Below are 26,097 nucleotides of genomic sequence, written 5' to 3' on the forward strand. Positions count from 1 at the left end.
TGTGTGTATCAAAACGCTGTTTTAAGGGATTGAAAAGAAAACACGTCTTTTAAAAAGTTTTATAACCATTCGGATTTACTTCACGTGCTAATACGCCGTCTCCTGGACCACTGGAAGGAGGATTTTGTCCACTTTCTCAGTCTGGCTCTGTTTCCTCTTCACCTGCCGTAGTTGAGCTAAGCTAACTACGATGCTAACAGCTGTTAGCCAGGCACTGGACGAACGGACACAAAAAAGGTATTTATGAGCTTATCTCACTTTGTAAATGATAGGGATAGGGCGTGGGTCCAAAGTCTTCGGAGTATTCTTTTAAATCTATCCTTTAAAATTACCATTTTCTCAGCTTTTAGTTTGCTGATGAGGTGAATGACAGAAACTTTTGGTTCACAGAAAATCAACGCATTCCAATATACACATATACGTAGCCCTTGTACTAACCCTAATCCGAGCCCTAACTTCGCCGTAATCCTCACCAATGGCCCCAAACCCGAAGCACGACCTTGACTCAGGAGGTTCCAGGTGTTGTTTTGAGTCTCGTGAGGTTGGACCAGAGCATTCCAGAGGGAGACCAGCTCACACATCCTGTTCAACAAAAAGTACTCTGGAAAAATGGGAAAATCAAAGGTTTCACAGCTCCAGTTTAAAGAGGAAAAAACAAGTGTTTTCCTGTTAGTTTAGAGCAATTACAGTGTCAAATTTGAACGTTAATGGTTAAATATTTATTAACAACTCTATTTTTCAACCATGAAACAGAGGTCTGACTTTTTAAAAAGTTTCCTGTTTGATGCATTTCTCTCTTTAGAGTCGATACAGGCTACATATCAAATGAACAATGAAAAGAAAAGGGGCAGAATGTGCAAAAGCAAAGCTGTGAATGATTTCATTGAGTCATTTGTTGCACCATGTGATGCACTTTCAGCATCTGGCATGTTTCTTGCTGTGGTAACGTCTCCTTTTCTTAACATTTCATCTTGCATATTTACATGTATTAATGTGCAGTTTGGAGTTTTTTTCCTAACAGTCCTGGCTGTTGGGGGGATTTCAAGGAAGGATTGTGCAAATTTGTGGAGAGGCATGAAAATGGGCACACTGGTAGTTTTTGATTTGCTGAATCCAAATCTGCCGGGCGCCAAAGCCTAATTTTAATGGGGTCGTCATATTTGGCAAAACAACACGGCCGCCACCAAAAGGTACATTTTTCCATTTCTAGTCATATTCTGATACAACATGAGCCATTCCTCGGGGGTTTCATATCAAAACGTTTCTATCTGATGTTAAGTTGACTGAAAAATTGACAGAAATCATCAAACTGGAAAATCCAAGATGGCCGCCAAGCCTCTGCCAGTTTTCACACTTCAGTGCAAATTTGCAGAGTCCTCCCTCTCAGAGACCGGCCTGCAACCCGAGCTAACCGCTGTGTTTCCGTCGCCACCAGAGCGGAACAGCACCTTGTCAAACACGACACGAGTCTTATGCTGGGTGATGACCGCACCCCAGAACCTGGAACCCCGAACCAGACACATCAAGGCGACGTGGGCCAAGCACTGCCACAAGCTGCTCTACATGAGCTCGCAGACCACCGACTTCCCCACCGTGGGCCTGAACGTGAGCGAGGGGAAGGAGAACCTGTACTGGAAGACCATCAGAGCCTTCCAGCACATCCACCAGAACCACCTGGAGGAGGCGGACTGGTTCCTGAAGGCGGACGACGACACCTTCGTGGTGGTGGAGAACCTGCGGTACATCCTGTCCCGGCTGGATCCGGAGAAGCCTCTGTACCTGGGCCGCAGGTTCCGGCCCTTCGTCCGCCAGGGCTACATGAGCGGAGGAGCGGGTTACGTCCTCAGCAGAGAAGCCCTGAGAAGATTCATCCAAGGGTTCAGCGCCGGGAACTGCACACACTCCTCCCACATTGAAGACGTGGCCCTGGGGCAGTGCATGGAGACGATGCGGGTGGAGCTGGCGGACTCCAGAGACGTGAAGGGCCGACAGACGTTCCACGCCTTCCCTCCCGATCATCACGTAGTGAAGCAGTTCAAAAGACGAACGCCGTACTATCTGCTGTACGAATACTACGCTCCCGTCGAGGTAAGAAACCCCGCAGAGCCTGGTGTGTCCCGGCTGAGGGACTCAGCTCGCCGTGTCCGTCCCCTCTGTGTCCAGGGTCCAGGATGCTGCTCGGACCTCGCCGTGTCCTTCCACTACATCACCCCCGTCGAGCTGTACATGCTGGAGTACCTGACGTATCACCTGCGGCCGTACGGATACAGATACAGATTCGACCCCGATGAGGCGCCGCCTGACGCCGGGTCGCCTGCGTTGCGGAATTTTTGGTGAGTCAGACCCAAAGATGACGAGTCAAGGTGTCGACGCTGCACCAGGAGGATTTATTGAGGACTGCAGAGGACGCACACAAAAATCAGCAAGGCTGTTACTCCGAGGAGAACCCAACCGAACGCCGCCACAACATCCAGCAATGCCCTGTCGTATCGCCAGATGTCACGAGAGTAGCAGACGTTGTTTCTCCTGATACCAAGTGACTTCAGTCAAAACACAGCGTCCGTCGCTCCGTGGTCCTGAGACCATGGAAACAAAGCATTATTCCATATCAGTCCCTCCTGTTGTTAAATTTCAAATTAAACAAAACCAGACACAAAATAAATTCAAATTTGAACAATAACGTAACTTACTGTCTGAGACAGCAAAGCCAGACAAAGTCAATCCATGTTCATTTGTGTCACACTTCTTTATTAATGTTTTTCCAAAAGCATCAGTAAGATCAGTTCCTCCAAGCGCATCGTCATTTTTAGGGACGAAGCCCGGAGGGCAAGGTCTCTATTGTTCTTCGTCCGTTTTTTTTGTCGTTTTTCATGGCTATTATTATTCCTACGCCCAAACAAACGCAAATTTGACCCCCTAAACATGCACGAAAACTCACCAAAATTTGGCACACACATCATGACCGCCGAAAAATTGTATAAAATGGAAAAATTAACCCCATCTGCTCTCTAGCGCCACCTACAAACTGTAAAATAGGCGCCACGGCCCGCAGGAATGTTGCAGAGAGATGAAACCAACACTGACACGTTCGTCTCATTGACGTCTAAAAGGATTATGGAGTGTCAAAATAAGAGCCTCAAACCCTTTCAAAACAAAAGTCAAGATTTTGTGAAAAAAGACTTTTCAAACAAAACACATTGACAATTTTGGGTTAACCAGTGTCAATGACAGCAAAATAAAAGCCCAAAATTCCTTCAAAATAAAAGCCCTTTTACAACAGAAAATGAGGTAAAATCAAGAAAATGGATGTTTACAGAGTGGCAAAACTCCCGGTGACCTGGATTTCAGCCAGATGGTATGAGGACATCTCAGTTGCGGGCCGACGGGGAGGCTCGGTCCCGACCAATGCCGCTTGCGGCTTTAATTTATTTTATATTTCCTAGATTACCTGTATTTCAACGACCATTTCCAACTGATCCACTGTCACAGAAACGCCAAGCAGCACTCAGTCATGGATGCACAATTTAAACAAACCAGCATACCATGGGACAGTGACAGCTGGAAACACCTCCATGCCAAACAATCAATCCTGGTCCAGGCCGATCAACCGGGAAGGCAAAAGACAATCAGTGTTCGCGATGTGTCCAATCAAGCTGAACTAAGAAAGAAAAAAAAAAAAAAAGGAATCATTTAATCAATCAAAACATAACAAAAAACAAAAAAAAAAAAAAGGAAGACGGTTCAGGAGTGGAACAGTGTCAGGCTCTTACTGTATCAGAGTTCCACCTGACAGGTCCAGATCCAGACCCCCTCACTGCCGATGCACAAACTCCCAGACCAGAGACAAAGTCCTGGGCCAAATGTGAAGCATTTTTTACCTTTTTAGGTGAATGCAGGCAAATATTGTCTTTCAGGATCCAATCTGAGTGAAAATAATGCAGCAGACAGGTCAGACAGGTCAGCGACTGGACAGTAGCATGAGTCAGAGGCACAAAAGACAAAATGATTTTAAAATCAGCAGATTTTAAAGCAGGTAGTACCGTTCAGTTGATTTCTATAAAATCTTGGAAAAATGTCCACCCATCAGGTCCTCCTCATCTTGGTGTAGAAAGAGTCGGCACTAAACATCATTGAATTGTTCTTTGACTTCATAAGACATTCAACACCTCCCATGACTTCTGGACAAACATTCTATCGTCTACCTGTAGCAGTTCGACATTTAGCTCCAGTGTGATTCTGTGAGGTTTAGCCAAAGTTAAATCAAGTTGATCTCTTTATAGTTGCCTTACAAATACTCCAACTGGACCAAATAAAGGTGCAAATGTAATTTATTTCAGTGGATTTCAAAGTTAAAAAGGTAGATTGATAGAGAGTATTAAGATCTTGTGGCACAGTCATGTAAAAACATGTTTGTCCTGGTCATGTCCTGTTGAAGGAGAAGGTTTAGATGACCCGTTGCTTCTGTCTCCCGCCTTCAGTCAGTCTGAAGATCTGGAATTTGACTTCAAAATTACAGTATTGGCTCGAATATAGAATGATATTTTTTTTCCAGAAATTGTATTCTCAAACATGGGGTCGTACTAGACTGTCGTTACACATCCGCGCCACTAGATGGAGCCAAAGTACCGGTGACCAGGAAGCCAATGGAGCATCACAGTGATCTGATGAAAAATGGAGGAAGGTGACCATCTGGAGCGAAGGAGCTGTAACTCAAGACAAGTGAGCAAACAACAGAGGAGAAGTTTTAATGCCAACTTTAAACTGATGGTTCAACAGCAGAGTCGACAAACAGCTGCCAAGCAGTCAAGATATGTTAGAATTATTAATGTTCATGAAGTTGAATAGAACTCGAATTTGATGGTTATAAAGTCATTTACATCATTAATGCAGTTATTGAACCTTTGAGATGCTTAATTGTTGCTTATTTTGAGAAAGAGAATATATTTTATATTTAATGCTGCAGTGATATTTTTTGATCTTAAATCAAATGAAATTTTATCTCTGTTGTGAGTTTTTGAGTTTAGAATAATTGTACAGTAAAAACTTGTTTTATGAGTAACCTTATTGTCTTCAATATATTTTTATATTCACAAAGTGATATTTGAAAAATAGGGTCGTCACAGTCGTCTTGTATTCGGGCCAATACGGTATTTCACTGAAACTGCATCGAAATAAATTTCATTTTTTCATACGTCCATTTCAAACCTTCACCCAACTGAGGAATTTGTTGGTAATTAAAACCATTTCACTTAAACTGAGGATAAGCCCCGCCCCCCCTTAGACACTGTTGCTAACTCAGACTGCTGTGCTCGGTTTTTAAAGTCGACACTGTTAGCTGTCAACGTCACTCGGTAATCAAGTAAGCTACTTAGCTTAACGGCCATTTTACACTGGTTGCTTTACAGCCGGTTTATTAAAATGGGGCTAATGCTACTCGCCATGTCCAGGCTTGAAGCTCCTGCTGCATGATGTAATTTCTGTCGCTGATCTGTTCTGAAGCAACCGGGGTCAGACAGGTTAGCGTGATGGCTGGTCCTGCAGTTTACCTGTGTTCAGCCACGTAACATGGCTGGTAGTGTAGCTTTGTTAGCATTTGCTGCTAGCTGGGATGTCTGGAGAGCTGAATGTTCTCCTGCGAAGCGAACAGACTGCTCAGCTTAATTCAGAGACCGTTATCACTGAAGGAGGCCGTGAGTTTGATACTTCTGCTTTAGAGCATCTTCCACCCACCAACTTAAGCACAAGATCCACATTTAATGGGAGAAACTCCCGCTAAGATCCAAGGTAGGCTCTGAATTCCAAAAAACATTCAATGTTGACAGCTTTAATAGAATATTAGTGCAGTGCTCGCTGACCTGCTGACCATTTCACTTAAACTGGAACCCCCCCCCCCCCTGTGTCCAGGTTACAGTGATGAGGAGGAAGATGTGGCCCGTCACGGAGGCTTCCTGCCGCCTCCGGGTCGGCCTGACCAGGACGGTTCAGCCTGTCGACCCACTGGAGACTGAAGAACACTGAGGAGTCTGCTCCAAAGTAAAACCTAAACTAATGTACGAACACTGAGGAAGCTCTGCTCCAAACAGCTGCTGGAATAAAGACACACTGAGAGATCAGAGTTCTGTCTGTTTGTATCATCTCCTCTCATGAATTGTGGGATGTGTTTGTTAAACGATGTTGGGATTCTTCGTGTATTTCTCTGGTCCTCCGTGGTGAAGGACGCTGCTCTGCGGGCTTTTCTATTGGACAGATGCCGTCAACATTCCCCCCTTTTTGGTGAATGAGATGTTTTTTCCTTTGCCCCCTGTTTCACTGAAGTTGCTTTATAAATCAGTACGATCACATCTGCAGTGGACGCCTCTTTAACCCCAACCTCTTTGTTACCACGGCGACCGCAAACCTGGGTCCTGCTCAGGTTTCAGGAGAAACGTTTGTTCCCGTCACAGCTCCCCCCCATGATGAGCTGCTCCCCGTCAGGACGCCTGCTCTGTGTGGTATTATCGTTTTCTCACCTGTCCCATTGTTTCCTGAGCTGCCCTTCACCTGACCCCCTGAACTGCTCCGCCGCCGCCGATGGATGGAGCCCACAGGCCCAGCGGAGCCCGCCGCCGCCGTCTGCCGCCAGAGATAAGAAGCAGAGCAGTGTCAGGCTGTGAGGGACGCTGGACGGCCCGTTTTTAACATCTCCTTCAGACGCCATGCAGCCAAAGACCCCACACATTCTCTTCCAACTGTTCAACATTGACACAACTGTCACAGTATTGGTGTACATGTCGGTACTTTATCTGAAAAGAATGAACTGATGTGCTCAAAACAAAAGCAATAAGAAAGTGTTGCTTTGTTTCAGCCTCTCTCAATCAGAAGAGTCATGAAGCAGTCAAACACTGACCTCTGCTGGCCGTCTGTCAGAACTGCGTCCCAGTGGAGCACCAGACGTGTGTTCCAGGTGATCAGAGGCCGGTAGATACGGACGAGTGTAAACGGTCCGCTTCACGGCTCGCCACGTGCGATCTTGTCTCAGGCGGACGGGTGACAAACGCAGATAGGCGCCTGAGTGAAGACATCCGTCTGAGTGCGGGAGATGACCTTTGACCTGAGGTCGTCTGGGGCTCGTCGCTACAGATCCAACACCTGCTCCCCGTGTTTCCTGCTTAATGCGCCGGGCTGCCAGGCAGGACGGAGAGAAACAATTTCCAGAGCATCAGCACCGTGCAGCTGTTACAGATGTTTCAATTCCCCTCCTGTAAACGCCGCCGGCCTGTGATTACCTGGAGAGCGACGGGAGGATCCATCTTCCCCGGAGGGACGGACGACACCGATGCTGCGTTTAATGTTGCTGGAACACTGAACGTGGGAAACGGAGACAAGAAAGAGGGAACGTAGCTTCAACCAGGCAGGTCGGGAAAGAATGGACCTGAGGATAAGCCCCGCCCCCCCTTAGACACTGTTGCTAACTCAGACTGCTCTGCTCGGTTTTTAAAGTCAATACTGTTAGCTGTCAACGTCACTCGGTAATCAAGTAAGCTACTTAGCTTTACAGCCGGTTTATTAAAATGGGGCTAATGCTACTCGCCATGTCCAGGCTTGAAGCTCCTGCTGCATGATGTAATTTTCTGTCGCTGATCTGTTCTGAAGCAACCGGGGTCAGACAGGTTAGCTGGATGGCTGGTCGTGCAGTTTACATGTGTTCAGCCACCTAACATGGCTGGTAGCGTAGCTATGTTAGCATCTGCTGCTAGCTGGGATGTCTGGAGAGCTGAATGTTCTCCTGCGAAGCGAACCGACTGCTCAGCTTAATTCAAAGACCGTTATCACTGAAGGAGGCTGTGAGGTTGATACTTCTGCTTTAGAGCATCTTCCACCCACCAACTTAAGCACAAGATCCACATTTAACGGGAGAAACTCCCGCTAAGATCCAAGGTAGGCTCTGAATTCCAAAAAACATTCAATGTTGACAGCTTTAATAGAATATTAGTGTAGTGCTTGCTGACCTGCTCTCTGCTACCGCTCATCAATACTTCATTTGTTCTCATTATTTATCGCTAGAAGCCATAAAATAACAGTCATGATCAGGATGCTGATTCTGGAATATTCAATCAGAATTTTGGCTCTAAAAGAGTCCAAACTGATAATGTTTCCTAACATAAGGAGCTGTTTGAGCATTTTTACCCTCTGCATTTGTCTGTGGATGGTTTCAGCATGAGGTGAAGGCCGTAAACGTCCAGCAGAAGGCTGTAGAGTGGACTTTAAGTCTTGTGTCGGTTCAAAGCTTTAATTAACTTAAATATCAGCCGGATCAGAGAATATGACTAAAAAGGTACAGGTAGAGAACAGAGATCAATCTAATCAACATGACTGAAGCAGAAGGACAGGGAGAGAAACATCAGGAGATGCTTCTCTGAAATGAGCTGCAGCTGTACGATGCCAGCTGACATCCAGTGTTTTAACGATTCAGTGTAACTACGAGGAGTCAGCCGATGTCTGCTGAAACATACTCTGAATTAAAGAAAGTGTACGACTTGACGAGTCCTTAAGTGGCCTTTGACTGCCAAGACACCAGAAGAGAGAAAAGAACAAGACAGAGAACAACAAAGCGCTTCAAAGTGTAATTTCAGTGACAGTCAGGCTGCTCACTGCTTGACGTGCTGGAATAATAACAAAGACGACGGGTAGAAAACTGTCAAGGTTACAGGAGAGGATAGAGAGGTTTTTTCTTGGTTGTTTTTATTAATCTATTTTCCTTCAATTATATTTTATTGCTTTATTATAAAGTGTATGATGTGTTTATAGAAAGAAAAAAAACAATAAAATGAGAAGAAGAAGACAGCGGGATGGCTTAGAAATTAAATTTATTCAATCAGACATCCAAAATAAGTATTTTTTTTGTGTAAAGAAGTAACTTTTGGTGCAGAGAGAGAATAGAGAGGAGAGGACAAAGTTAATGACATTGTGACATTTAAACCATGGAAATGAAAAAGGAATGAAGACGAGATGCTCTGAAGAAGCACTGAACCAGCAGAGGTTCAGTTTATCAGCGGTTTCAGTTCAGACTGCTCTGATGTAGCATGCTAGCATAACGGCTAAAAGAGGAAGCAGTTTGTTCAAACTGCTCTGATGTAGCATGTTAGCATAACGGCTAAAAGAGGAAACAGTTTGTTCAGACTGCGCCAGTGTAGCATGTTAGCATAACGGCTAAAAGAGGAAACAGTTTGTTCAGACTGCGCCAGTGTAGCATGTTAGCATAACGGCTAAAAGAGGAAACAGTTTGTTCAGACTGCGCCAGTGTAGCATGTTAGCATAACGACTAAAAGAGGAAGCAGTTTGTTCAGACTGCTCCGATGTAGCATGCTCGCATCACGGCTAAAACGGAAAGTAGTTTGTTCAAACTGTTCTGATGTAGCATGTTAGCATAACGCCTAAAAATATAAGCAGTTTATTAAGACTGCTCTGATGTAGCATGTTAGCATAATGACTAAAAATGTATGCAGTTTGTTCAAACTGTTCTGATGTAGCATGTTACCATAACGGCTAAACGGTTTGTCACCTGTGAGTTTGATTCAAGTTGGTTGTGTTCATTCACAGCTTTCAGCGGAGATAAAACTAAACCTCCTAACGCTGCAGGTAGAAATGAATGTAAAAAATAGAAAAATAAATAAAATAAAGAATAAAATCCTGAACTGAGAAACGAGGCCCGGAGTGGGTTTCCCTGAAAATCTCCGCTCTGCTGACGCGGGTCGGCTCATCTGCATGTGGCGGCGCCGAGCGGAGCGGCAGACGGATGGAGTGTCGCGGCCATTGAGAATAAAGCCGCCGGGGGAATCGTCTGGCTCGGCAGCAAACGGCGGCGATAAGGAGCTCCCAGTTGATACGCTGTCAGAAAGAGGAGTTTCCCTGCGCTCCGACGCCATCGCTCTCCCCTTCCTGCAGATAATATCTGCTGGAAGAGGGAGGGAGGGATGCACACTCAGGACTCAGGGCTGATAACAGCATCATCTTTAGCTCCTGAATGGGCTGCGGTGGGGGGTGAGATGTGGTGGTGGTGGCTTGGGGGGGGGTTAACAGCACAAGTGTCTGATGTGTTCTGTACGTCTGCAGGAGAACCGGAGCTTTATCCTCCACAACGCTTCAGAGAACCCGTCGGTCTGGAGTTTCTGGTTGAGCAAAGTTTCATGGCAGATGTAGTGATCATGCCAGACCAGCAGGTGGTGCCGCCGGTTGATTTGGTACAAACAAAGTAGAAAAACAGAAAGATACAGCGAGAACTACACAGGATCAAGGTTAGTTTTTCAATACAGGTTCACCATGAGGATGGTTAAAAAATAAAAAAAATAAATGTTTATATCATGTTTTCCAGACTACAGGTCACAACTTTCAAAAAATGTGTCTTTGAAAAGCAGAAGAAGTTGCAGTCATGTCTGGTTTGCATTATTTTTCCACAGTGCTGACTCGGGGTGTAACGGTACAGATAACCCTCGGTACGGTCCGTACCGCGGTTTTTCCGTCGGTCTCGGTTCGGTACGGTACACATTTTGTGCATAAAGAGAACAACTTTATACTGCCAGAAATATCCCTGTATTTTGCTTGTTAGCAGAAACTGTATTTAACAGTAAACATGAACAAACATGATCACTGGTGTACTGTATAATATCAGGCGCTTCTCTCATGATAACAGATACTGAACACAGTATTTTCAAATAATAAATATCCTCTTGTTGCCTGACAGCTTGTTTACATTATACAGCAGTATAAACTGAATTTTACCCACACCGGAGATTTAAACCAAGCTGGTGCCTCTTCTGGACTCTTCGCTGTGCTGGACACGCCTTCTGTAGGCGCACTCAGTGTTGCCAGATTTGTTCAGTTAAAATACGCAATAAAGTGGATGTGTTTGGAGCCTCCAATAGGGGCATGCTTCAAGTCTCAGCTGGGTTTGGGAGCAGAAAAGCTCAAACGGCACTTTGGAACAAGCAAAAAAAACCCAAAAAACATCAACTTACGACTGCCAACATTGACAAATGACTTTTAAAAAATAAAAAGCTGATAATAAGCGGACCTGGCAGCTATCGCTGCACTTCGATCCAAAAGCATATTTGTTGCTGCGATATTGGACTTCACCAAGAGAGGCAGCAGTGTGCCGTGAGGCACCTAGTCTGCCGGAAACAAGTAGAAGAAGAAGAACAGCCAGCGGGAGCAGCAACGCAGCAGCGGTTGGACATTAGCTCGCAGAGAGAGAGCGTCTTTTACCCGTCCGTAGAGGCGCATACACATAAACGACGGGCTGAAAAGCAGCTGTGGAAAATGAATCACAAAACCGAAAAACCGCGGTACATCAGGGCGTATTGTCCCGTGCCGAGCGGACCCAGCGGTTCCATATGTTGCATCCCTAGTGCTGATAATCCTGGTCCAACAGCTGCTGATCCAGAACCACAGTGGATTTGTTCTTTCAGAGCCGGTTTATTTGACATTTCAACTCAAAAGGCATCATGTTGTTGTTTTAGTTTTAGAACATCTAAACAGATCAATGGAGTTTTCATGTAGCACCACTACACAAACACGCTGAGGAAAATACACTCGAAACACTAATAATGGAGAACACAGAGAACAATACAGTCTACACATTAAAGGTATAATACAGGATTTTGATTTCCGGGTGGATCACCTGAATAATTGGTGCGTCTGTTTGTCAATCATTCTGACGAGCTGCTTTCGTAAGGCGGTTTTACCTGCTTGCGCCCAATAAGCTTCTCCCTTTTGCGCATTCAGAGTGTTTATGTAGCCGGTGAGCTTCTGAGCTCGTACTGACCGATGGCGGGTCTGACATAATGAAACTGTAGCTGTTTTGGAAAACAAGCTTTATGTATGAAGGAGGCCGATCGCAGAAACTGTAAACAGAGCCGTGCACGCCGGAGAAGAGGAGGTCGCGCTCGCACGCTGCTGCGTTTCCTGGGAGAAGCAGGAGAGCCGGGCGGATGGTCTGGAGCATGCGCGTTGTTCAAAAAGTGAGTAACAGACGTGGGGCTTCGTGTTTTCGAGAAAATCCTGTATCCTTTAACAATGAAGAACACAGTCATTCACATGGACAGAACACCAAGCTGGATTGTTGTTACACTGACTGTCAGCTCTAAAGTCCAGGAGAATCTGGACTGGAACCAGGACCAGGACCCGTATGTAGCCTGGGCCCAGGACCAGTAGACAGTAGACTGTGACCAGGACCAGGACCAGCATAAAGTCTGTAACCAGGACCGGGACCAGTATATAGGCCGGGACCTGGACCTGGACCAGTATAAAGCCCAAGACCAAGACCAGCATCAGGACCAGTAAAAAGTCCAGGACCAGTAAAAGACTGTTCTTCCAGTTAAACCTCTGATCATGTTCAGAACAGCTGTTTCATGAAGCACTGAAGTAGCAGAAATTCAGAAAAGCTCCATTCTCTTCTGTATTGTTTATAATTGTTTTGCTTTTAAACTTTTTTTCTACAACGAATAAAACAAAAGGCAAATTAATTAACACCATAAATATCTGGTTATCGCAACATGAACACCCACAATGCACATCTAGCATAAGACCGATGAAGTGTGTTTAATGAAGCCTTCAATGAAGTCAGTGTGAGGACGCTGGAATATTGATTATTGATCAGGTTGAAGACAGTAAAATGACCGAGGATGATGGTAAGGTGATGGAAGAAGAAGAAATGAAATGTTTTCATCCCTTGATTCTCAAACTGTGGCACGTGGACCAACGGAGGTAAACACGCTCCCTCTGGTGGCAAAATGACGAATTTCATATTAAAAAAATATTTAAAAAAATCTAGTGTAAAAAAGCAGCCTTCAATCCTCCACTTCACAACAGTCTTTACACTTTGAATGGATTATAATAACTGGAGCAAATGGAACAGGTGGAAGATCGCTGGTTCAAATCCCAGACTGGACAGGTCACCACTGGGTCCCTGAGCATGACCTTTGCTCTCCATCAGCTCCCCGGAGGGCCTGATCAAGTCTGCTCAACACATCCCAGAGATACGGTGGGTAAAAGAGTGAAGTCAGATTATTGTCATTTATGCTACGTTCACACCGAAAGCGTCGCGGGCGTCGTCGACGCTTGCGACGCCTCGAAGCTGACGCTTGTGACGCTTTAAACACGACGCTTGACACCGGGTGGTCACAAAGCTCGCGACGCTCGCGACGCTCTTGATGCACGTCAGTTAATTGGCGCGCTGGAGGCTGATTTCTGTTTCCAGCTATGGCGGATCGCATCAGGAGAGCGGCTCGGCTTTATTTGTTAAATAAAGCTAGACCGCGTCGTTGTCGGAAAAGTGGCTATTGGCTGCTCTGCTCCTCTCTGCTCTGACTGCAGCGGGGAGCGCTGCCGAGACTGACCGCTTGTGAGTGCTTTGGGACGGGGGAGGGGCTCACACAGCACCCGCTGCTCATTGACGACAGCAGCGAGACTTCCTGTCACGTCTCCAGAGCACCGGAGAAAGTTGCTAGATTTGTCGCTAGTTGCTTTTGACAAAAAAACGTCGCCAAGAGGCTTTGGAAAGTCGCCAGATTTAGCGAGAAAGTCATCAAGTTAGCAACACTGGCCGGCCCGCATCGGTGCTCGGATCACTCGTAGTGACGTAGTACCGGAGGGATCGTCTCTGATTGGTTGACGCTCAGCGGCAGCGCGTCGAAAGTTCAGTTTTCCCAACTCTCAAAAAGCGACGCTCACGACGCTCCTGACGCCGGGGATGAGCGTCGTGGGCGTCGACGCTCGAAACGCTGGAAAAGCGACGCTCATGACGGTCCTGATGCGCCGCCCCGCCGCCCGCCGCTCCACGACGCTCGTCCACCATAGACTTTGCATAGAAAAGCGCCGCTCACGACGCTTGCGACGCGTCCGGTGTGAATGCAGCATTAAAGCATCAGATGAGAGTCAGCTGGACGCCGGTCTGAAACAGGAACCGAGAAGTGAAGGATTGTTTTCAATCCTCTGGTGGAACTTAACGGTTTGGGCTGTTTTAGTTTTACTCAGATAATGAAAATGTCCCCGTTTTATATCTCTTTGACAATTTCAGTTTATTAAAGCATATAATACATAAAGGCCAAACGCAAAAGAAAAAAAAAAGCTAATTTGAAGGATTTTCTGTACAAACTGGAACAAAACAGATAAAGAAACATTTCCTGAAGGAAACTTCAGTTTGAATAAGTCCTGATAAAACTGAGAAAATGGGAATAATTGAATGAAAGAACTGAAACTGTAATTTACAGTTCCATTTACATAACTTACAAAAACAATCTTCAAATGACCTACATTTACTGTGTGATCTTTATTTCTCTGACTTTCTTTTTCTCAGCGATATTGAACAAATAAGGAACAAAGTTGTGCAAAAAACAGAAATATAGCAGTAAAGTAAGATTGACACTATTAACTTCTATGTTGAGTAAAGTTGTTAAGTTAAATGAAAAATGAGAAATAAAATAATGGTATAAAAGAGAATAAAATGGGTCCAAGCAGGACAAGGCCAGCAAGGCGTTTCATTGGAGGAATTCTTTAAATGTTTTGAGTTTTATTGCTTTTTTTTTTAAATATATTAGTGTTCTAATAATCTACTGAATCTAATTGAATCTAATCTATTTCATTGTTCTTATTGGAGGAGGTCTTAAATATTATTATTGTTTTTTTTTATTTACAGCTTTTTCTTTGTAATTTATTTATTGTTTTAAAATGTTCTTCAAATTTGGAACATGTATTTCAGAACTATGTTAGAATCTGTGTTTCTGAATGTGAAATCTGCCAATTAAAAACTCTTTTTCCTTATTAATTACACTGATTGATCATTTCTAGTTTCACGTGACATCAAATCTCGACGTGAGTCTCGCGCAGCGTGCGCTCCAGCGGGAGCGTTGAACTGTGCCACGCGGGTCCGCGCGCCCCCTAAAAGCTGGTGTCATGTGGTGAACGGTGTCAGTTTCACGTGCGCTCCCGTCTCGCGCTGAACCGGCTCGACCCCCGCGGAGCTGCGTGCGGGAGGAGGCGGCTGCAGCTGCCGCCGCTGCGCACGGTCAGGGCGGGCAACCCCGAGCCGGAGAGGGGCTGCTCCAGGTCTCCTCCACCCCCCAGCGGAGAGGGGGGGTCCGCGCGCTCTGCCCCGTCTCCTACCCGGTAAGAGAAGCTTGTATCTGGCGTCGGGGGCGCGGAGCGTCAAGGATGCGCGTTTTGGCTTTTTTCTGAGGGCGTCGAGCGGCAGCGGGATGCGGGTAAGTGTGCGTGCATGTGCGGGATGGAGGGAACAAAGTTGTGTGTGTGTTTGTGTGTGTGTGTGTGTGTGTTTGTGTGCGTGGGGGTGAAGTTGGTGGACGGAGCTCGCCCCGCGTGCAGGACGCGGTCTCCGCCGCCTCCACCCTCCTCCTCCCGTGCGTAACGGGACGCCACCTTACCTGTTGCGGACCGAGTGTGAAACGATCCTCACACACACACATGCGTGCACGTGCAATCAAGACAGCACCTTGCACGTGCGTGGCGGATGTGTTCCCGCCGCCACCCTCCTCTTCACGCGCGCTGGCGCGTAATGGGATGGCACCTGTACCTGTTGCAGACCGAAGCTGCTGACCAAGTGTGAAATGATCCGCACACACACACACACACACACACACACGCGGACAGACACATGCACTGTGCGTGTGCACGCACGCGCAGATTCTCCACGTTGCAGCAGCTCATGCAGGTTAAAAAATGCGGCACCGCGCGCGGCAGCAGCATCCCGGACCTGACTGTTTGAACTCCCGGGTCTGCGCCCCCCCCCCCCCCCCCCCCCCCCCTTCAGAAAGCTCATCTCCCATGCCTTTCATGCCTGCAGTTTAGAAGCCTTTGATGTTTTCCTCGCGCTCTCCAGTGTGTTAATGTTCTCTGATTGACTCGTGAATCTCTTAATGAAGCCACTTGTATGCGCGCGGCAGCGCTGTCCTCTGTGGAATGCCATCAGAGTCCGGGACGGAATGACAGCCTGTCACTTCTCTGCCTCCCTGGTTTTTCTTTTTTCTTTTTTTTTTTTTTGGTTTGTTAGAAACTTGTGTCTGAGATCTTCTCCCTGTATGGAGGGATGGAGGATGGAGAGATGGAGGACGGAGGGATGGAGGGATGGAGGGATGGAGGGATGGAGGGATGGAGGATGGAGGGATGGAGGATGGAGGGATGGAGGATGGAGGGATGGAGGATGGAGGGATGGAGGGATGGAGGATGGAGGGATGGAGGATGGAGGGATGGAGGATGGAGGGATGGAGGATGCATGTGTTGAATGACAGATCCGCTGATGCATGGAGGGATAAATCCATGACTGATGGAAGGTGGAGGCATATAAAGAATGATATATGATGGAAGGATGACGGATGGACGGAAGGATGAATGTATGGGAGGACAGGTGTGGAGACTGAAGGATGGATGGAGGAGAGTGTACACAGAGGGCAGAATGGAGGGATGAACGATAGAGAGAGGTTACAGGAGTCCTTGGTTCGGGTTGGTAAATCTGTTTCTGTTGATGGACGGCGGGACGGATGGATGGAGGTGAGAGGCTCTGTCTCCACGCCGAGGTGGAACCTGCCATTAGGACTGGAGCAATGCGATGCAGTATTAATGACGGAGGCCGATATCAAAGGCTGAGCGAGCGCCGCCGCCGCCGCCGCCTGCAGTGAGCCTCCATTAATAATGTGCTTAATTCCATCAGCTGTGTTCCTCCCAAGGCTTTCATGTTGAGCCACGCGCCCAAATCAAAGCCTCTTAATTATTCCATACGTCTTCATTTTCTCACCAGTTACATCCTACACACACACACACACACACACACACACACACACACACACACACACACACACACACACACACACACACTGTTTTTCATCTCCGTTTTGGAAGCTCATTACAGAAATGAATATTGTTTTCCTGAAAACTGGGACGAAGGAGTCCAGCCGGAGCGACTCGCTGCTCGGTCATGTGATTACCAGCGACGGTCAGCAGGTGGCAAGACGCTCCCAGGGATGTGAGGAGGAGTGTGTGAGGCGGGAGTCACTCTGAAGGGCACAGCTGGTCCTGTCTGAGGACGAAACCCAGGCTGCGCCGAAGAGCATCTCCGGACTGCAGAGCCGGGACTCCTCCTCACGGTGGGATTAACCTGCTGCTCAGCCCACCAGGTGACCCCCAGGGGGGGGGTCAGGAATTTATTCACACCGCTGGAATGCGGAAGTGATTTGATTTTAATGCATTTGATTGTGCTCCTTGACGGATCTCAGAAAATAAAGTTTAGAAACACCTCGGTTGAACATTTTTTTCATGGTTATTCTTCTAACATTTAATCTCCAGATTATTATTTCTTCAATAAATCATTGATTTTTTTTTAAATTAAAACAGTTTTTATTACTCTATCAAAATAATAATATCTTTTTTTTTAAATAACCATCAGATACTCGTATAACCTTAAAATTAAAAGTTTTACTTCACAACAAACAGCAGCAGTGTTTTTCCCTCCCTGCTTCTGGTTTTCCATTGGTGTAAATCTAAGAAAGTAAATTAAACTGAAATAGAATCTGCTGAATCGACAATAAAAATTGACGTTAGAATCATTGCACATTGACTTTTTTTTTCATGTAAAATAATTAAGTCGTTTGAACAACATGATTTCACCTCAGCTTGTCTCTCTTTGCTCCCGTTAAAACACTTCTTCATATTTTTGACGCATGTATGCAGATGATGGTGGAGTTTATTTTGATAGTTCTACATCCTGGTGGAGAAGTGCTGAAGAGTGATCAAACAACCTGGAATCCATTTTAATTTTAACTTTTATTTTCTTTAAAATGGTTGTGTTGCAAAAAAAGAAGTTTATAAGACTTATTTGCTTGTAACTAAATAGCCAATACTATGAAACTACAGTTTTCACTTGTTGGGTAAAAAGAGAGAAAATCTTTGCTAATTAGACTTATATAATAAATATAGAATCAAAGATGAATTGTGTTCCAGTTCATTGTGGAAAAACGGCTGGTTGTCGAGGAATTTAATCACCTTTTCTTCCCCCAACCTTGATTTGTAATTCTCCGACTGATTAAATCTAAAGACTTTCCAAATTTGTTTTGGCTCCTCATAATGAAGTGAACACTGATGATCTCTCACTCTTCTCTTTCCACTGCTCCTGAAGTGGGAATTAAAGCTTCAGGATTCGCAAGTGAAGACTGCAACTTTGGAGGTCATACCAACAATGTGTGAAAAGTGAAATTTCTGATAAATCAGGTCTACTGACTATTGAAACTGAGCAGAACCGTTTAAAGGTCCCACATTATGCAATATTCGAGTTGTAATGGTTTTCTAAAGGCTTCAGTATGCTCCCCCGTCCCCGCCACGGCGTTCCTACGCCGGCAACCCTACACCGCTACTGAACATATCTTGCTTCTGCGTCAAGGGAACGCCCTCCTCTGCCAAGCCGCTAGCAGTCACAACAACAATGCGGCTTCCGTAGCTCCGGCTTTACCTAGACATAGATCTATAGACATAGATTTCTAGATGTACGTATCTAGACACACGTGCATTTACCAAACATATATCTGCATATATGACATATCTGGCGACACCGAGCTGTCATGGAGGAGTGGCGTGAGCGGACCAGGATGAAATATTGGTGAAACTAATGAGCTTTTGGACGATTAAAGCCATTTTCGGAGCGGCTATACACATAGCCCGTCTGCTAACAGTGCTAACACTGCTAACAGTATAGGGATGTGCGCCGCTCAATTTTGGATCTAAATTTCTCCCGAAGCTCTGTTCGGATCAGAAAAGCAGTGAGTTCTACTTCATTCTATAAACAACACGAAAGCGGACCAATCACAGCCCTCGACGTTCACGTCACCACGCGTCGCCTCGACGCGAAGTCACAATTTTCGGGAGGCGCACGTCAAGCCCCGACGAAGCCTGTCGTACGGCTACGACGTAGATGTCGTAGGAACGCTGTCGTGGCGACGGGGGAGTATACTGAGGCCTTAATGGGGATCTCTTGGTCTCCATATCCTGTGTGTGAGGCTGAAGAAAGTCTGTCATCTGCTTCACCTGCTCCACCTTTCAGCTTATTTTTTGCTCAAAAAGGAGATTCAGAGATTTTCCCCTCATGATGTCATGAAGGGAAATAGCCCCTCCCTCTGGAAATAGCCCCTCCCTCTGGAAATAGCCCCTCCCTCTGGAAATAGCCCCTTCCTCTCAAGGTGGAGCTCTGCCTTACTGATAAACTGAATAATTTCATCAGTATGTAAACAGTTCCCCTCACAGCAGGAGCTGCTTGTCAGGAACTACACTTCCTGTTCTCAGTAGAACTCACTAGAGGGACTTTTAGACGGGATGAAATTCAGGACCGAGGAAATACTTTGAATATATTTTTTTAAGATCTGTGAGACTGCTGCAAAATCGTTGAAAAACTATTTTAAAGAAATGTGCAAAGACTGATTTGTAGCACGCTTTCCTCACAAGTGGAAAGTCTGAGTTTAAGTCCACTCATATTCCGAAAAGATAAAACACAAAATAAAGCCTGTTTTTCATGGTTTGAATTCACCCACTAGCTTAGCATTAGCATTGCTAATGGCTCCCCTGTCCTCTCCTCCTCAGTGATCTCCATGTTTTCTTCCTCCTCGGCCTCCGTTAGCGGTGACGGCGTCTGTAACGTCCAGACATCCAGCGAGCGGCAGATTCTCTCTCGTTCTGCTTCTGTACAGACTGAAATCATTTTCAATCATCAGAACCGAGTCCTGCTTGGGTCTTGGCTTCACTGCAGTCTAGGGGTGTGCCATCTAAGGCACCTCACGATTCGATTCGATTACGATTCAGGGTGCTACGATTCGATTATTCAACGATTATCATGATATTAATGATAAAAACGATTATCATGATTTTTTGTGCATTTTTTCCCCCTCACTTAGTGCCCACTTCATACTTTGAAACAATGTACAGCTGTTTCTCGGTATACATAAATCTTTTTTTTTTTTCCCCCTTGTCCTGTTCGGCAGCTGGGGCGTGCAATATTGTATGATTGTAGCCTTTTACTATCCGAACAGATTTTAATGTTAGCTGTACATTGTTTCATACTTTGAAACAATGTACAGCTGTTTCTCGGTATACATAAATCAAAGTAATCAAACAAATTCAAATCCAAAAAAAGTATTTTTTATTGATGTCAAGTGGTCCATCAGCAACCATGGCATAAACTTTGTGCCTGTAGCTGTGGCCTAAAGAGCCAATACAACAAAAGGCTGCCCCTGTTGACAAAAGATCAACAGTTACCTCCCTTAAGTGCAAACAATAGCAGATATGTCATATATGCAGATATATGTTCAATTTGAATTTACTACTTGGCGTGCAACATATCTAGACACCTACATCTAGATATCTATGTCTATATGTCTAGGCGGTGGTGGGACGTCAGCGGGAGCTACGGGAGCTGCAGTGTTGTTGTGTGCGTGTTTTTTCGACTGCCGATGCTAACGCATGTTTCTGATCCCTGCTCTTGGAATAAACATCGTCACGCTGCCAAACGCCTCTGGACTTCTTTCAGGCATATTACAGAGATAAATGTTTTGGTTGTTTTGTTTACCTCTGAACTGAAAGCTTTGTTTACGGCGCCGCGCCATGCGCAGTACGGCTCATTGTTTCCGGGGCGACATGAGGCTACACGGTGCTTTTTGTTCCAGTGTAGCGTAAAATGGACGAATATCTATTGGATGAATATGTTGTGGACGAGAACTTTGAATGATTTTCTCTTTAGCAAAAGCAGCGTTGGCATTTAGCACTAGCTTTTAATCCAGAAGAATGAATCTCACACTCTGTTACTGTAGCTAAAGAGCTAGCTGTCGCCATATTAACCGGTCCGTCACAACAGATGTCCGGGTGGTGCGCAGGAACAATACTTTAGTTCCGCAAGTGGCGTCCGTGCTCCTGGCGTCTAGTTATTATGAAAAATAATCAATTTTAAATATTTATGAATCGTAATCGAATCATTATGTGTCGCATCACGATTAATCTAATAATCGATGTATCAGCACACCTCTACTGCAGTCTTGGGTTTCATGTCGCCTCTTGGCATAATTTCTCACCCCTGTTCATGAGGGTCTCCATATGATGTGACCCTCTGTGACTTCTTTTCATTCATTTTCACAGTGCAAACTAAACGAAAAGATCTTCACGATTCAGAGATTAAATTTAAAAAATAAGTGGTTGATGGCGCCTGAGTGTTTGATGCAGTTTTCTGTACTTGGCCTATAAGACTTTGGTGATATGAGTATTCTACAGACAGGACCAGAGCCTGTGTGTTGGTGTTTGGGCGAAGCAGCCCACTGAGGACTGAACTCTGCAGGACCTCTGAAGGTGCCTCGTGGCATTTGACACCAGGAGCACAGCAATAAATCCCATCGTGTCTGCTTCACGGCTGTCCCGGCAGATACTCACCTTATCAGAAAGCCTTCAGAGATGCTCCCAGCTACTGATCTGACCATAACCATTCGGCCATGGTCCGAGTGGATCGGGTTTTTATACTGCTTTATTCTCACCTGTCCAAGAGGCTGACCAGTGTTGCTGGTAAATGATGCTTTCAATACTAGCAAGGGAAAGTTTTTAACTTTAGAGTGAGAAAATGTATGTAAGGGTCATATTGAAGGCACTGAGAGCAGGAGTGACTGCAGTGGCTGCTGATCTGTTAGTGTTCCTGTGTACATGGTCACCTGTTGTAAATCTGGCTGAAGGCCCACATTTTAAGGACATTTTAGTGAAGTGATGTGTTAGGGTTATGTTCAACAACAGCACCATCCCATTCAGTTAGTGGATCAATCCCACAATGCTTTGCACTAAGAGGCTGACTGTGTCAGTTTCCGTAGATAACAGCCAGGATCCATGATGCATACTGGTCGGGTTTCTATGGACTGGATGGATGAATAAATGGATGGATGGATTGAGGGATGGAGGGATGATGAATGGGTGGATGGAAGGATGGATGGACAAATAGATGCACTGATGGATGATGGATGAATGATGGACTGATGGATGATGGCTGGATGATGGATGGATGGATGAAGGATGGAAGGATGGATGGACTGATGGATGGATGGATTGAGGGATGGAGGGATGATGAATGGATGAATGATGGACTGATGCATGATGGCTGGATGATGGATGGATGAAGGATGGATGGATGGATGGATGGATGGACTGATGGATGATGGATGGACTGATGGATGAAAGATGGATGGATGGATGGACTGATGGATGACGGATGGATTAAGGGATGGAGGGATGATGAATGGATGGATGATGGATGATAGCTTGATGATGGATTGATGGATGGATGGATGAAAGATGGATGGTTTGAAAGGACTGATGGCTGGATGGATGGATGATGGCTGGATGGAGGGATGATGGCTGGATGGAGGGATGATGGCTGGATGGATGGATGATGGCTGGATGGAGGGATGATGGCTGGATGGAGGGATGATGGATTGACGGACAGATGAAAGACCCTGGACATGTATCACTTCAGAACTGGGCTTTTCTAAATCAGGACCACCAGTCCAGCCTTCCAATCCCGGCCCTGCGCGTCGTTCCATCTCTGAGTTGCCACATGAATGTTGGTCCTCCTGGCTCACCGTACAGTTTCAGCTCATGGAGTCGGAGCACCCGGTCCCCGAAGCGCATCGAGCCCAGCTGTGCCGGGTGTCACCCGCCCTGTGCTGAACGGAGAAGGTGTCAAACAAGCACGGCGAGTGTGTGGAAGCCGTTTGCCCTTCAGCCTGGGGATCCGGGGCCGGCGCCGCGGCGCGAGCGGCGGTCTGCCGGGCACGGCAACACCGTGGTGCTGGGTAACCGAGCGGATTATTCAGATGAGGAACGGAGCGATTTGCATTGCAAATGAAACCAGTATTTAAAGCGCAGCAACACGCCCTTCAGACGAGAGAAATCCCACTTCTGCTCTCTGCTAGAGCAGTTGGAGACGAAGGCGTCGGCGGCTCAGCCTCGGCCGTCCTCCCTCACACACAGCAGACGGCGTCATGATCATTTCATGGGCAGCTTTGTACGGGAATCGAACATGTGATTAATTCATTAAAAATGGCCGCCTCCCTCCCGCAGGTTAAATAGCTTAAAGAATCAATAAGCCGTGGTGAGAGCGGGGCGGCGGGGCGGCGAAGTGACGGGCCGCTGCGGTTTACCGTCACCGTGTCGGGTGAGTGGGCGCGTTCTGTTCTGGATGATGGAGATAACAGAGAATAAAGGAGACTATCCGCAAATATTTAATCCTCTGTTTATTGCTGGAGACTATTAAAAAAAAAAAAAAAATCCTCGGTGATGAGACGGTGGTCCGGACGGACAGGTGGAGTCGTAGGAATGAAACCGCCGGCATTCAGGCTCCGCTTTGCTGCGTGTGATTGAAGTCGGCGCTGTCATCATCTAAAGAGAGATCTTTAAGGCCTTCAGAAGGAAAGCAGTGGATTTCTTTGAGTCTGGCTTCAAGGGATTTAAAAAGATCTCCAAGTGATTTGAAATCAATGATCCCAGAGAGAGGGAGCTGATCCGCCGGAGTGGAGCTCTGCAGCGGCTGCCGGCGTGTTCCGGACTCTCTGCAGCTTCTCACATAAACAGGCCGGACGTTTTGACCGATACGGAATTTTATCAACGTCGTGATATTTTTGGGCCGCATCGCGATACACGGGATATCTCTGCATAATTTACCCTTGGCTTAAATTAATACTTCTGATCTAAGAAACCACACCAATGTGACGATTCTGTCTGTAAATTAAGCCTTTCTTCTTCCGCATTAATATTGCAAATATTTCACTGATGCAAAAGGGGAAATCACAACAAAGACAAACAACAGCTTCTTTTAATAACTGTAATTTATTAAAAAATCAAAATGAAAGCAGAGCTGCCAGCCTGTATCCATTGAGTAAGAACCACTCAAACACAGTTAACTCATCTGGAGTTGGTTTCCATAAGGATCACATGTTGGCTGATTTCAAACTAATTTCTGTTAGAATCTACCTGGAAAAAACAGAAGAAAAATCCGAGGTTTGCTATTGAAAGTTTAGATATAGACTTGTAATGGTTGTACCCGCTAGCTAATTTTATATTTTTAATAGGACTGTCAGAGTTAATCGCATTAATTGTGATTATTTTTAATGTAGGGATGACTAAAGATTATTTTCTTAAACTGTGATTAATCCCATGATCAGGCTTCTGGATTTCTTCAGTTTGAAAACTGTTTTTTTTAACACAGACATTGTATTATCTTGTATTATCTGTTTTTCCAAGTCTTTCCGTTCCGCCGATAATACGAACAACACTGTTCAGACAGCTCGCTCCAGTCTGCTAGCTTGGGGATGGATTCATCAAATGACAGCTAACAGCGGGTGGGTAAGCTAACAGCAGACTCTGTCCCTCTGTCCTCAGTCCAGGACCGAGGTTAGTGCTGGTCTACCCAGGAGCTCTGGTCCTCTGTGGTCCTTCAGAATCCGCTCTGTTCGCAGCATACCTAACACTGTGAAGAGCTTTAAATTGTTGGAACAGTGAACTCTGCATCGTTAGCCTCACGGGATAATTGCCTCAGTCGTATTTGACTGTTTATGCCTAGGTCCCTGAGGTGAGCGTGGTTCTGGACTCGTGCTGGCGTGCTGATAGGCTGAGGATGGAACAGGGCAGGGCGACGCAGCAGTGGCAGGAGAGGAAAGTTAAGAAGATAATATCATGATTTGGCCAAGAAAATGACGAGGCGAACAACACGTGAGCACGCGTGCTGGACTGGCACAGCTAGCAGAGCTCAGGCCATTTACTCCTCCACTTTGGAGCGTTTATGCGGCGTTCTGCTCTTCCACTCGTGTGTGAGGCAGCAGCAAGTCTGCAAACCGCAACACCGATTCAAGTGGAAAACAAATAAGCATTAAAAGTTTCCACATTACCAGACAGAAAGTCTTCTTTGTGTCCTCTTTGTTACTGTCTGCGCGCCCCACCCATCCCCCCGATTGTCATCGGTTCCTTATCTGGCTAATGAAGCAGAGCAAACACCCTGATGCAATTTTTACATAAGGTTCACGGTAACAAATCAGTATGCCAGTTAAGTTCAGTCTTCCACTGAACAAGATATCTTTCATTCATTATTGATGTTGTGTGAGAAGAGCTTTCCCCTGAAGGCACACTAGGATTCCCAGAGCCAGACTCGGCATCAAAGGCTTCTCTATAATCTCGTCTTCTCTGTTTCTCACCCCTCCGCTCCCTGACTCTCCACATTACATGGTCCATCTTACTCATTTACTGCTCTCCCTCGCCGTACGTCTTTAATTATGCCATCACTTGTAGTAGATAATGCGATAGCGAGATGAACGGCTGCTATTTGTGATATCCTTTATTAAAAGCTGCATTTCCATGTATGAGAGCATTTATTATTCATGCCTGCATTGTGCGCTATAGCGGGCGTGCTAGCGCAGCGTGTGCATTAGCGCAGAGTGTTCTTTGAATTAAGGCTTTTGAATTAAGGCGATACTTGTGTTGCATATGCTTTCCATTGAGTGTCTAAAAGTGAAGATAAACTGACTGGACGATGTTGACATGTTTTAATCAGCTTCCACACCACAGACTGCGGTTTTGTAATGTTTAACAAAATCACAGACACAGTTAAAACTACTGTAGTTTTTGTGACGAGGGATGGGTTCTGAATTCAGTACTTTAATAGGAACTGACCGAATCCCATCAGTACTACTGAGTGCCGATTCAGATAGAATCAGAAGGTACCATGCTTCGGTACCTGAACGCATCCTTGTGACTGTGAGGGTGTGGAAGAGTCGTCACTTTTCCATGCTGGACTTGAACGCAGCATTGAAGTCACACGAGCATAATAACTTCAGTAGCCGAGCATTCAGTCAACAGAGCAGCGTGGCTGATAGAACGCTCCAAGTACGGCTCCACTTTTCAAAATAAGATGCAGATTACGCTCACTATGGAAGGAATACTTATAATCTGGAAGCTCCTGGTTTAGAACAAGATTTTTCTAAAGGCTGAGGAGCAACCAGCCTCAGATTTATGGCTGTAACTCCTTCATTCTGAAACATTAGCACGCTAGCA

General features: G+C 45.8%; 1 protein-coding gene across 1 annotated transcript in view; it reads left to right on the forward strand.

Moving 5' to 3' along the window:
• Positions 1–1,446: 1,446 nt before the first annotated feature.
• c1galt1a (core 1 synthase, glycoprotein-N-acetylgalactosamine 3-beta-galactosyltransferase 1a) overlaps positions 1,447–26,097 on the forward strand; it is a 100,752-nt gene continuing 76,101 nt past the window's right edge. Inside the window, exons 1-2 of the mRNA XM_030120129.1 lie at positions 1,447–2,088; positions 2,164–2,333. Coding sequence (XP_029975989.1) covers positions 1,483–2,088; positions 2,164–2,333 — 776 coding nt within the window. The 5' untranslated portion in view covers positions 1,447–1,482. The remainder of the gene's footprint in view (positions 2,089–2,163; positions 2,334–26,097) is intronic.

This window comes from Salarias fasciatus, chromosome 22, assembly GCF_902148845.1.
Source record: "Salarias fasciatus chromosome 22, fSalaFa1.1, whole genome shotgun sequence".
Classification (NCBI taxonomy): domain Eukaryota; kingdom Metazoa; phylum Chordata; class Actinopteri; order Blenniiformes; family Blenniidae; genus Salarias; species Salarias fasciatus.